Source organism: Mesoplodon densirostris, chromosome 18, assembly GCF_025265405.1.
Source record: "Mesoplodon densirostris isolate mMesDen1 chromosome 18, mMesDen1 primary haplotype, whole genome shotgun sequence".
In the NCBI taxonomy this organism is placed as follows: Eukaryota; Metazoa; Chordata; class Mammalia; order Artiodactyla; family Ziphiidae; genus Mesoplodon; species Mesoplodon densirostris.
Window position 1 is genome coordinate 20,631,122 of NC_082678.1, and position 12,164 is coordinate 20,643,285.

General features: G+C 50.8%; 2 protein-coding genes across 3 annotated transcripts in view; one reads left to right on the forward strand and one right to left on the reverse strand.

The window, feature by feature from the left end:
• The window catches only part of SLC39A11 (solute carrier family 39 member 11), a 376,354-nt gene that overhangs the window by 21,774 nt on the left and 342,416 nt on the right, over window positions 1–12,164 (forward strand). The gene's annotated exons all lie outside the window — the stretch shown is intronic.
• On the reverse strand, window positions 2,414–3,586 carry SSTR2 (somatostatin receptor 2). Its single transcript, XM_060081929.1, has one exon. It carries the CDS (start codon window positions 3,584–3,586, stop codon window positions 2,477–2,479), a length of 1,110 nt encoding a protein of 369 aa, XP_059937912.1. The 3' UTR covers window positions 2,414–2,476.

Here is a 12,164-nt window from a genome sequence, read left to right on the forward strand (position 1 = left end):
TATTTCTACAGATTCTTGGTCCCTTGGAATCACTTCTCTAAGTAAATGTCAGCGTTTATGCAAAGACCCAGGAACATCACATATTACGATAATGGTGAAGTTGGGTTTAAAGCATTTCATTGCAAATCTTTGCTTGTTTTTATGAAAGAGAAGAAGGGAGGAGGAGGAGGGGGCGTCACTGTCCATTAGTTGCGGCTGCCAAGAGGTCCTGAGCTGACCTTGCAGCTGACCTTTCCTTTGGTAACCTTGTGGGATTTTACTGAATGCATTTTTTTTTGGCATGTGGCATCTTAGTTCCCCGACCAGGGATTGAACCTACGTCGCCTGCAGTGGAAGCGCAGAGTCTTAACCACTGGCCTGCCAGGGAAGTCCCTTCGGCATGCGTTTTGTGTAACAACTTTCCAGATAGTCTCATCTTACAATTGTACCTCTTTTTATTTTTGCATGGATTTATCTATCATTATTTATTGAACATATTTTCTGGGCCACAGTGCTTTTGGGAATGAGGTGGCATGAGTTACATAGGCAGAGAGAAGAAAAGCAGCACCATAACCACAGGTGGAGCTCTTAGTCATTCTAACTGTCAGGCAGCCCTTGCTTAGGGATCCAGAAGAGGCAAGCTCACTCCTGAATATGGTATAATTGATACGTGAGAGGCTAAGAGTGAGGCTTTCATACAAACCTAGAGACGATGGTATCCTTGCAAACACCCAAGTGTGTATTTCTTTGTACTCTGGAAATTGTGATCAGCCAATGAAATGGGCATCATCTCTTTTCTTATTGCTTGTATACAAGCCCATCTACAATTTCAGGGACAGAAAAACGTCACTGATGGTGTGAAGTGCCTGTCTGTAACAGTGCTTGAGGAGTAGCCCAGGGAATCCGTGGATTAAAGGTCGATGTTCAGTGTGTCTGTTGTGGGTGAGCAAGGTGGCATGGCCATACCTGTGAGAGGTGGGGCTCCCTCCAGCGCTCACACCTACACACCCCTACATGCTGCATCTTTATTGGCTGATGCGTATGCTGATGTTTTAGGAACAATGTCCTCAGGTCTTTCTCGTGCACTGTGATTCTCTTAGTGCCCAGCTTTGTATCCAGTTCTTAAAAAGCCACTTTAAGGGGTTGTTGAATTACATTTGCATTGTCTTTCATTGGAAAGCCATGTCTGGCATTTAAAAAAAAAAAAACTGTTTCATGGTTTCTCATAAAGGTGCAATTTTGCTTCGTTCTTATTCATTTATTTTCACAGTGGGGAGAATAAAACTGTTTCCCTACAAGAATTATGGTCCATTTTTTGCCTTTCATGTTAGTGATTTCCACCCAACCCCACTCCCCTCCACGGCTCCCTAAGAAAAATGACAGCAATTTGAGAAGAAAAAAAATGCAATCTTATAACAAAGCAGGCCTTGTCTTTTTTTTTTTTTTTTTTTTTTTGCGGCATGCGGGCCTCCCACTGCTGTGGCCTCCCCCGTTGCGGAGCACAGGCTCCGGACGCGCAGGCTCAGCGGCCATGGCTCACGGGCCCAGCCGCTCCGCGGCATATGGGATCCTCCCAGACCGGGGCACGAACCCGTATCCCCTGCATCGGCAGGCGGACTCTCAACCACTTGCGCCACCAGGGAGGCCCCAGGCCTTGTCTTTATAAATACAATGATCGATGACCGCAACCATTTTAAGTCCTTTTGGGGAGATGAATAATTCTTTGATTATGTCTAAGAAGAGAGAACACATGAATTTATGTTCTGGGTCCTCAAATACCTTCTCCCTCTCCCTTTTTACTTCGATCTAACTTGCCTGAAGTTAATGAAGCAAATACCCAGGGGCAGAGGCAGGTGTTGTGAGGCTGGAAGCTTATACAATTTAAGACCTTTTTAAGGAAAAGAATACAAAACTATCTTACTTTTACTTTTTTTTTTTTTTTTTTTTTACAAAAACATATGGCCGTGTGAACATACTGCCAAAGCAAGAGAGATCCCTGAAGCTTAAACTTTATTGGCTTCATGGTAAGTCCATTCCTGTGGGTACCATATTGAAATAAATGTCCACCTATACTATGCACGTTTGAACTTTCTACTTGTGTACATGAACTCAGGAAACGTAGGTCATGACTATACAGGGACTAGATAGGAACAGGCAAGTATAAATGTAAGACCACAAGATTACATATTGGGTTTTAAACACACAGATAGGGTTTTCTGTTTTTGCTGAACTTCAAGGTCTCCAAAGATCACCTCTCCAGACTCTGAATTGTCTGCCTGCATTTAAATGTTCACTTTAAGGGGGAGGTAATCAACTTAATACATTATCATTCACTCAGACAAGCCGACTCAAACACCATTCTCTGAAGTGGACTCATGCTGAGCAAATCCTTATTCTAGAAGCCAGGTGATGGGTGAGGGAGGGAAAGGGGGTGGGGTGGGGAGCACACAGCCGGTTGGCAGAGCTTGGCGTTTGATTGATTGATTTTTCAGGCAGTTCAGATACTGGTCTGGAGGTCTCCATTGAGGAGGGTCCTCTGGGTCTCCGTGGTCTCATTCAGCCGGGATTTGTCCTGCTTACTGTCACTTCGTTCCCCGTCGTCTGTGCCGCTCACCTTGACCAAGCAGAGGACATTCTGGAAGCTCTTCTTGAAGTTGTCAGACAAGAAGGCATACAGGATAGGGTTGGCACAGCTGTTAGCATAGGTGAGGACCACCACAAAGTCAAACATGCCCTTAAGGGCTGGGGTGGGACTGATGGCCACAGACACCGAAGAGACATTGAAGATGTAGAAGGGGAGCCAGCAGAAAATGAAGACAGCCACCACAATGGACACCATCCGGGTGACCTTCTTCTCAGACTTTTTCCTCTTGGAGGAACCCACTCGGATTCCAGAGGACTTCACTTTGATGATAATGAACAGGTAGCAAAGACAGATGATGGTGAGGGGCACCAGGAACCCCAAGATGAAGGCATAGATGATGAAGCCTGTGTACCATGCCCCAGATTCGCCTGGCCAGTTGATGGTGCAGCTGCTTCTCCCCCATTGGTTGCTCCGAAGGCCAGCATATATCATGATAGGCAAGATGACCAGCAGAGAGACCCCCCACACAGCCACGTTGATCATCTTGGCTGTCCGGGGTCTCCTCCACTTGGCCGACTTGATGGGGTGGACCACAGCCAGGTATCGGTCAATGCTCATGACTGTCAAGCAGAAGATGCTGGTGAACTGATTGATGCCATCCACAGTCATGACCACCCGGCAGATGGCCTTGCCAAAGGGCCAGTGGACCAGAGCCACCTGCATGGCCAGGAAGGGCAGACCCAGCATGAAGAGTTCATCTGCGATGGCCAGGTTGAGGATGTAAATGTTGGTGATGGTCTTCATCTTGGCGTAGCGGAGGATGACATAAATGACAAGTGTGTTGCCACACAACCCAATGATGCAGACCACAAAATATATGAAGGTGAGGACTGCATTGCTGGTCAGGTCATAGTATGGCTCTGTTTGGTTTGAAATGTTGGCTGTAGCCACGGAGCCATTGAGGTCGAATGGAGAGGAAAGCCAAGGTTGGGTCCCATTGAGTAGTTCATATGCCAGATCCATGGCTGCCTGACAGCTTAGGCTAGTTCCAACCAGCCAAGGATCTTGTTCTCACCTTCATGGGTCCTGGAGGCAAAGGATCCACTGTGACATCTGCAAGGAAAAAAGGAAAATTGATTCATCAATCAGAGGCTACTTAAGTTCTCACCAGCTTTCTGTGTTTCTGGTTTGCCCTCTCAGATGCTCTTCAATTGGAAAGTGTGTTTGTTATCTTTCACATCAACGTGAGCCTACCAGCCCATTCTCATCAGCGTGCAGGCTTTTTGAATTGTTTTTCCACTGGTGGGGAAGGGTTTGAGTTAAGTCATCAGAGTTTATCTTGTCACCTTTGGTGATGCACACATGGGAGTTGGCGGTGGCTGCAACACAGCGATTCCTAAGAAGCTAACTGGTCCGAACTGTAAAAAGGCAGAGCTTGGAGAGGTCTGACCTCAGAGGAGTCTGACGCCGGCATTCCTGGCCTTTTCCCCTTGAGGAAATCTGTGTTGGCTTGTCGACTGCTTTGGAGTCTTTCCATTCTGAAAACCCCATCGTGGAAAAATCCCAGACTTTAGAGGTGAAAAAAACCTAGGGTTCACCCATGGAGCCCACGTGACCCCGCACCAGGCACTTAACCTCTCTGACTCTCATTTGTTACAGTGGAGGTGTCATGAAGGCGAAGTGATGCAGTGGAGGTGAAAATGCCCAGCACTGTGCTGGCTTCATCATCAGAACTCTAAAAGATTCTATCTTTTCTCCCTTTTTCATCTACCATTTTACTTATTTCTAATTTATTGAAAGCTGCCTACACGATGAACCAATTTATAGTCTTAAATATTAAAATAAAGATCTGGCTTGCTTTTATTTTTCAAATGTATGCTGTAGTTGATTTTTGTTTCTTCTGTTTTTGTTTCTCGTTACTCCATGCTTGACCTCCTCATGCCTCGGAGAGTCCTTTCCCAAGTCCCTCAGCAGGATGCTTATCTTTTCACACCCCAGAGAATTTGCCTGTGATCCCCTGATTAAGCATAAAAACAGGAGCCGGTGTGAGGGAGGAAGGCTCATTCACAGAAGTGAATTCCCAACACGGATGTTGCTCGTTCACATCCGCTGTCCCCTTGACCTTCCCAACCATCCTATGAGGTGGGGATAATTATCCCCATTTTACAGATGAGGAAACTGAGGCTTAGAGAGTTTAAGGAACTTGTTCCCATTCCCTTGTACATCATTGGTGGAGCTGGGATTTGAACACAGGACACCCAAGTCTTCTGCACTTTTCACAGCATCAGAGCTGCTGCTCAGTGGATTGGAAAACTAGTGGCTGATAACTGGGCTTTGGTTTGAAGCAGCTGACTCCTGTTTTACCTCCATGCTGAGAAAATAATTGTAACACTATTGGCTTGGCCTAAGATATAGAACAATAGCTTATCACATAATTAAATGATTTATCTACGGTCATTCAGAAAACATCACTGGGGTGCTTCTTTGTTCTGGATACCAGGGATACAGGAATGAACAAGATATGGAGGTGACAACTTAGGAGGGGAGACAGGAAGGATGCCAACTCTTACAGGGTGTGAATTGCATGGAGATACGAACAAAGGATTTAAGAATGCCTTTCTCTGCTGGGGGATTCAGAGGAGGCTTCACATGAGGAATGTTTGAGCTGGGTCTTGAATACATGAAGCGTGAAGCCAGGAGGGCAGGTAAGAGGTCATTCTGGGAAGAGGGAGGCTGGAAAAGGGGTGATGTGCTGAGCTCATAGCGGGAATAGTTCATTTGGTGGACACATTTCCTCTGAGCAGGGCGCTTTTCCTGGTGCCTGAGTGAAGACTGGAGATAGCTCCTTTCTGCTTGGAGAGACTGCTGATGAGTTATAGGGGACTTAGCCAGCAACAAATGCCTCAGGAGGCTTGCCCACCTTTGCCTCTGGTTCATTCTGCACTGCCAGGCGCATTGCTTATCCTTTCTGTGCTGATTTCCCCACTACACAACTGCCTGTAAAGTGGGGTCTGGGCTTTGTGACTGATCTTTCTGCAGAGTGCTTTGGGGACCCAGGATTCAATGTCTGCACTGGGTAAAAAGCATAAACTGGCAGCTGTTAAAAACAGAAGCTATGAAGAAACCATCTTTGGCATCCCTGGGTTAACATAGGTTGTTTCCAATATCATTTCCATCTGTTTTGTTAGTTACTTTAATTCTTCTGACCCAGAATCTTATTTAAGGTGCCTGCATTGGAGTATACATTAATCACTAGCATTTCCAGGGTCCCATCTATGTGATGTGCAAGGTCACACTCCTATGTCTGGGTAAAACTGAAGACCTCTGGGCTGCAGAAGCCCTGTGTAGAGCTTTGGGGATAGGGGTGATGATGCAGGCAGGTGAGGGTGGGTTGGTTGAATGCTGACCTCCAGCCCTGACTCTGCCTTTTCGGCTAGAGTCTCACACAATGGGATGGAATTGCATAGGGTCATTTTTTTTTTTTTTTTTAATTAGGCTGAGAAGCAGCATTCTCCACTTTTGAGAGAGGTAGCAAGAGTTCAGAGCTTGGTGAAGGTGGCAGAGATGGTAAGCTGGGGAAGCAGTCCAGAGTGAGAAGGCTCCTCCAAAGAAAAATGAGTTTGAATAACAGTGAATCTTATTGCATCAACAACGAAGTCAGCTGCCTAAGGTCTCTGAGTGACTTTGCTTCATTTGTGTCTCATTGAAAATGGAGTCCAATGCCAGGCATCATTAGTTGCTGGATTGTGGTTAAATGCACCAGGAAGTTTGGTTTTTCTGCTTTATTTTTTCCAGCCTAAGAATTGTTAGATACTGGAAATGCCTGGTTGTTGGTTTCCTCTGAGACTGACTCCAGCTCTGTTGGAGAGGAGGGTGAGAATGGTCTAGAGCATCCCCTCCCCTCCCAGAGGGGCTGTGGTTCCCAGCCTAAGAATGTTGGGATGGGGACCACGCATCCGGGGTGGTCCTAAATCCTGCTCAGCTTCAGTTTTTCCCTTCTCCCCAGCATCTTTCCCTCCATTCAGGCCCCATCCCACTTCCCTCGGGCCTCCTAAACCCCAGTGGGTCTCCGGGCGGCTGGAGCGTGAGCCCCACAGTTGGGGGGAGACTCAATAGCCAGGTGCCGGCCACCGAGGTGCTGGTGCGCCTAGGAAAAGCCGAGGCAGCGCTGGCCGAAGGGCAGTGGGGAGAGGTGAGACTCCGGACCGCCCAGCTGGCTCTCCAGGCGGGCACAGAAAATCCTCCTCTGCGCCATCCATCTTGCTGGCCCTCAGACCCAAGGGTTTCCTGAAGGATTCCCTGCTATTTCCAGGAGGAGGAGATTAAAGATTGTCCTGCCAGCACCCTTGTCTCCGGGGCATCAGGCACAGCTGGGAGCGGGCGACAGCCGCTTGGGATGTGGCCGGCGGCTCGCGGGCGCAGGCCAGTCAGAGATTCGGTCTCTCCACACCTAGGCATCCTGTTCTCTCCGCCCGGGCGCTGGGGAGCAGACCCTGCACCGTTCGGGATCCGTGTCCCAGGCCCGGCTAGAAAGAACAAGGGAGGAACCCCATTCCTGCTCCGCCGCTTCCCACTCACAGGCTCGGATCCCGGGTGCGCGCCCGCAGGAGCCCCGGCTTTGTCCCCCCCGGCCTCACTCTCCTCGCGTCCGGGCTCTTTTGCGGGCGGATGGGAGAGAAACTGTCGCCGTCGAAGCTGTCACCTGGACACTCGGCTGGGGGACCAGGACCGCACAAGGGCGCACGCGACGCACACCAGCATGCAGCTGTGCAGACACGTCCGTTCCAGCACACACGACCCACGGCGCCCCACTCACGCCGGGACACCCGATGTCGTTCATTCCCACCAAAATCACTCCCCAAAACACGAGGGTGGAGAACCACGCACCGGGACCTACACTCGGGCACACCGACGCGCGCACCCCCACGCAGCGCAGATGCACCCAGGTGCCCAAGTGCTTGTCTCTCTCTCACACACACACACACACACACACACGCACACACACACACACACACTCCCACACAGCTCACCTTTGCTTTTCCGCTGCAATCCGCCAGCTCGGCTCGCCGGCACCCAGCGGCTGTCCCCAACCCAGCCGGGCGCGCAGCCGCTTGGCCGGCGCTCGGCGTCCAGAGCTGCCCGCTCCGCTCGCGAGTCGCACCGCCGAGAGCTCGCTGGGCCCACAGATCCCGGGCGCCGAGCCGCGGACTGAGGCTCCGGGCGCGGGTGGCTGCGCCGCCTGGACTGGCCGTGCCGAGCGCGGTCCCCTCGGCTCATTTCCCCACGCCCCCCCATTACGTCACGGCAGCTCGCTCCGCCCTCCCGGTCCTGTGGGCTGACAGAGGTGAGCCGCGCGGAGAATCCTGCGGGGGGCTCCGGGCGGAGGTCGTGGGCACCCGGGGTAGAGGTGAGCGCCCGGGGTAGAGGGGGACGCGCGTGCGGGGCGTGAAGGGTCGAGCGATTTCGGCCTCCCCAAAACCCGTGGCAGGGACACGCGCTGTCTTCCGTCCGCTTTCACAGAGTCTGTTCTGTTTCACCCAGCCTATTGCAGGCAGCTGGAGTGGCGCCCGGCGACCCAGACTCGCTCCGCGACCTCTGCCATCTCTGCATTCAGACAAGTTTGCAAAGCAGTGGGTCATCCCCGGGCGCAGGGCCAGGGGATGGAGCGGGAGAAAGCGGGTCCGGGGAAGGCCCTTCTCCATGCGGTGACCAACGCCCCTCCGCACAGGGTGTGAGCCCGCACTCGGGTTCCAAAATTCCGGTGCGGGAGCAGTCAGAGGCCCAGCAAGGGAGCGTCTCATCCCAGCTCTCCCAGGTTTCCACAGCTTGGAGACGCAGTGGCCGTGCAGCCCGTCCCCTACCTTAACCTTGACCGTGGGCACCTACTGGTCGTACTCGGCACAGCCCCTCCTCTTCCCTGCTGTGAGGGAGCAAATGCATACAAACGTGCATGAAGTAGGTGCTGTGTCCCGTACAGGTAGAGCTATTTATTTTTTGACTGTGATGATTCAGCTTCTGTTCCAAGTTTAATGTCATAATTGGTCCTGCAAGCCTCTCCTTCCTCACCCTCCTCCAAGTACACACACACACACACACACACTCACCATCCTGAGTACAGTATTAGAAGATGGGAAAACAGAAAGCAAATGCCAACTGTAGTTTTTCTCTGTGGGCTGAGCTGGCTCTGACTGTGCTATTATCTGATTTGCAATTCACCAGTGAAAGTTACAGTCCAGAGGCTGGTTAGCAGGTACCCTGAGCCCTAGAGATGGGTGAGTGACCTGGGAAGCTGGAACCACCAGGTAAGGTAGCAATCAACTGCTAGTTTCTATCTGGGCCAGGCTGTGTCTTGGGGTACCCACCGCGAGGGTGGAAATCAAGGGTTATCATTGGATGTGTCTCTTTCTGAGATGTCAGTCCTAATGGGGCTTGAATCGTTATCCGGGTAGCTCGACAGAATAGGAGTGCCCCTGCTCACCACCAGCTGGAAGAGGGAAGGGTGGTCATAGTACCAGGAGACAGAGTGGAATTGAGCTCAAGAGAACCCTGCATGCTCAGGGTGGGGGGGCAGAGCTGCTGCAATAGCACCTGTTGCAACTTCTAGTTTAAAACCAATGACCCAGGGCTTCCCTGGTGGCACAGTGGTTAAGAATCCACCTGCCAATGCAGGGGACACAGGCTTGAGCCCTGGCCCGGGAAGATCCCACATGCCGCGGAGCAACAAAGCCTGTGTGCCACAACTGCTGAGCCTGCGCTCTAGAACCTGTGAGCCACAACTACTGAGCCTGCATGCCACAACTACTGAGCCTGTGTGCCACAACTACTGAAGCCTGTGGGCCTAGAACCCGTGCTCCGCAACAAGAGAAGCCACCACAATGAGAAGCCCACACACCGCAACAAAGAGTAGCCCCCCCTCGCCGCAACTAGAGAAAGCCCACGCGCAGCAATGAAGACCCAACGCAGCCAAAAATAGATAAACAAAAAAAAATACATTTAGGGCCTCCCTGGTGGCGCAAGTGGTTGAGAGTCCGCCTGCCGATGCAGGGGATACGGGTTCGTGCCCCGGTCTGGGAGGATCCCATATGCCGCGGAGCGGCTGGGCCCGTGAGCCATGGCCGCTGAGCCTGCGCGTCCGGAGCCTGCGCGTCCGGAGCCTGTGCTCCGCAACGGGGGAGGCCACAACAGTGAGAGGCCCGCATACCGCAAAAAAAAAAAAAAAAAAAAAAATACATTTAAAAAAATTTTTTTAAAAAAACAACAAAAACGAATGACCCAACTGGTTTCCAGGAAAAGAGGAAGAAAAGGAAGATCCAGGAAATGCCTATTCCAGTCTCAAATTCCTTTCCCGGGAACCATGTTATCTTTTCAAAGGTCTTGAGCTGTTGGTGCCAAACTCCTGTGTTATTTTTTTGAAAAAGAATCGTTTTTCTAACCTATACAAGAAATGAACCGGTGGCTCTCAATGTCCCCCTTCCTGTCCCCTTCCAACCCTCAGGGTAACCCTGATGGAACAATGCTTTTTTTTTAGTTTTATATAAGTACTACCCGCAAAAGCAGACTGCCCCTGATGGATCGGCTGAATAACCATCTCCCTTCAAGGCAGCTAGCTGGGGCGATTAGTAGTCTTCTTGGTTGCAACCTCAGGGGTTTCCCAGGTGAAATTCAAAACTGCCTCCCCTGGACACGGAGGGCAAGAAGAGACGGAAGAAAGGTAGCCACTGAAGATTGGTGGGTGGCAGTTTTAAGAAGCAGGAAAGTCACACATGAGGCTTATCTTGGGTGCTGCAAAATGCATAGATCTCTGCGCCCACCCTCCAGAATCTTAGACATTTATATAAAGGCCTTAAGGGGGTTCAGTCATGTATTCAGTCCGGATGGTCTCGACAACACATTGCTTTGAAGGCTTTGAGATGGTTCCTAGCGAGGGAATGTACATTCCAAGGACAGGGGAGGGGGCACCGAGCCTCAGATTGCCCTGGTCCGGCTCTCAGGTCAACCGGCTGTCATGTCTTCTCCAAGACCTCCTCCAACAATGCTCTTTATCTCGGATGATCTGATGCAGTGAAATCCCCCTTCGCTGTCCTTTCCTTGTGAAGCCTCCTCTCCCCCGTCTCCCCATAAGGCAGGTGGGGTGAGTCCAGCCTGGAAAAAGTACTGGACTGATCCATCCACCTCAGGCACGCCTGTCTCCACTGCAGGGCTGGGTGAGTGGGGTCTGAACAACCTTGACCTTGACAGCAGAAACTGTGTAACCTAGAACAATTGTTGATTTTGTCCGGATAAGGGAGGCTTCCCTCTCCCGGCTTTGAATGCCTTGAGAGAGCTGTTTGATTTTGCTGCCACCTGCACTTGGCGGCTACCCTCAGGGTTCCGGTCCCTCTTTGAGTCCTGATGGCTATTCTTCTGACTTCCCCTCCATCTGCCAAATTAAGTCTGCACTGTCACCGGTGGGGCTGCCTCCCCTTCCTCTGCAGTTTGCTGAGTAACTAAGTAACCAAACCCTGAGCCAGAAAAATAGAAGGGTTGGAGAGGAGATAACCTCCACCCTGGCTTGTTTGATATCTTTAAAGCAATTAAATAATACCTTTCCCTCGTTCAGCACTTATCAGAGAGACAATAGACAGCAGGAAATTAAGAACAGGAGCAGGACCAAGGACAGGGCCAGTGCTCTGCCTGTAACATGGGGAGATGCCGCTGAGTTCAAGCTTTTGGTGAGAAGTTCACAGCCCAGGGGCCCTGATGTGAATACAGAAGTCCCAAGTAGGTCATTATGTCTCTTAGTGGTGTAATAAATTAAATGGGGGAGGAATCGTGACCCTGCAATCAGTTTAGTGGAAGAAAGTCTTGCAGTTAAGCCTGGAGGAAAGCAGGAGAGCCCTGGGAGGAGGCTTGGACCCGGTTGGGAGAGGTGGATGCCCATCCAAACATCCAGGGTGGTTTTTACTGTCTCCATGGGAATGCCAAGGCGGAGGCTCATCACGTCTATAGATGTGGGAAGGACGGCGCTCCTGAGGTGGAGAACATACAGATGTACAGAGGCAGGGACGGTCCCCTGCGTGTTGCTCATGTTACCTGGACTTCCTGGGACACTCCTGTTTTCAGCTGTTCTGTCCCTTGTCACCCACAAACCATGTGCCTCTTACCAAAATTGAGATGTCAGCTTCCACATTCCGTCTCCGAGGCTGCATCTTGTAACCAGTGGCACGAAAAACCCTTTCTGACATCATGGGTCCTGATGGTTAGTTTGGAAAATATGACATATGGTCACCAGAACTCTTGTAAAACTCTGACCTTTTGGCATGGTGGGTTGAACAGTCTCTTTAGATATAGAAGGGGTTAACGTGGGCCCTTTCATCCCCTCTCTCTTCCCCACCCCTTGACAGGTAGGAGTTTGGCTGGACACTCACCATTTTTCTCTATGAGATTCCTCAATCCATAGGGAATGCAGTGGCTGAGTGAGTGAGCAGACGTCAGAACCTCTCTGAAAACCACCCCTAATAAGTCTAGAATCAGGAATCATGGTTGGAAGACAGTATGGTTTAGAGAGTGTTCCTTTTTCTCTGCCCTCCCCCACTGGGGCAAAACTGCACATCAACATAGA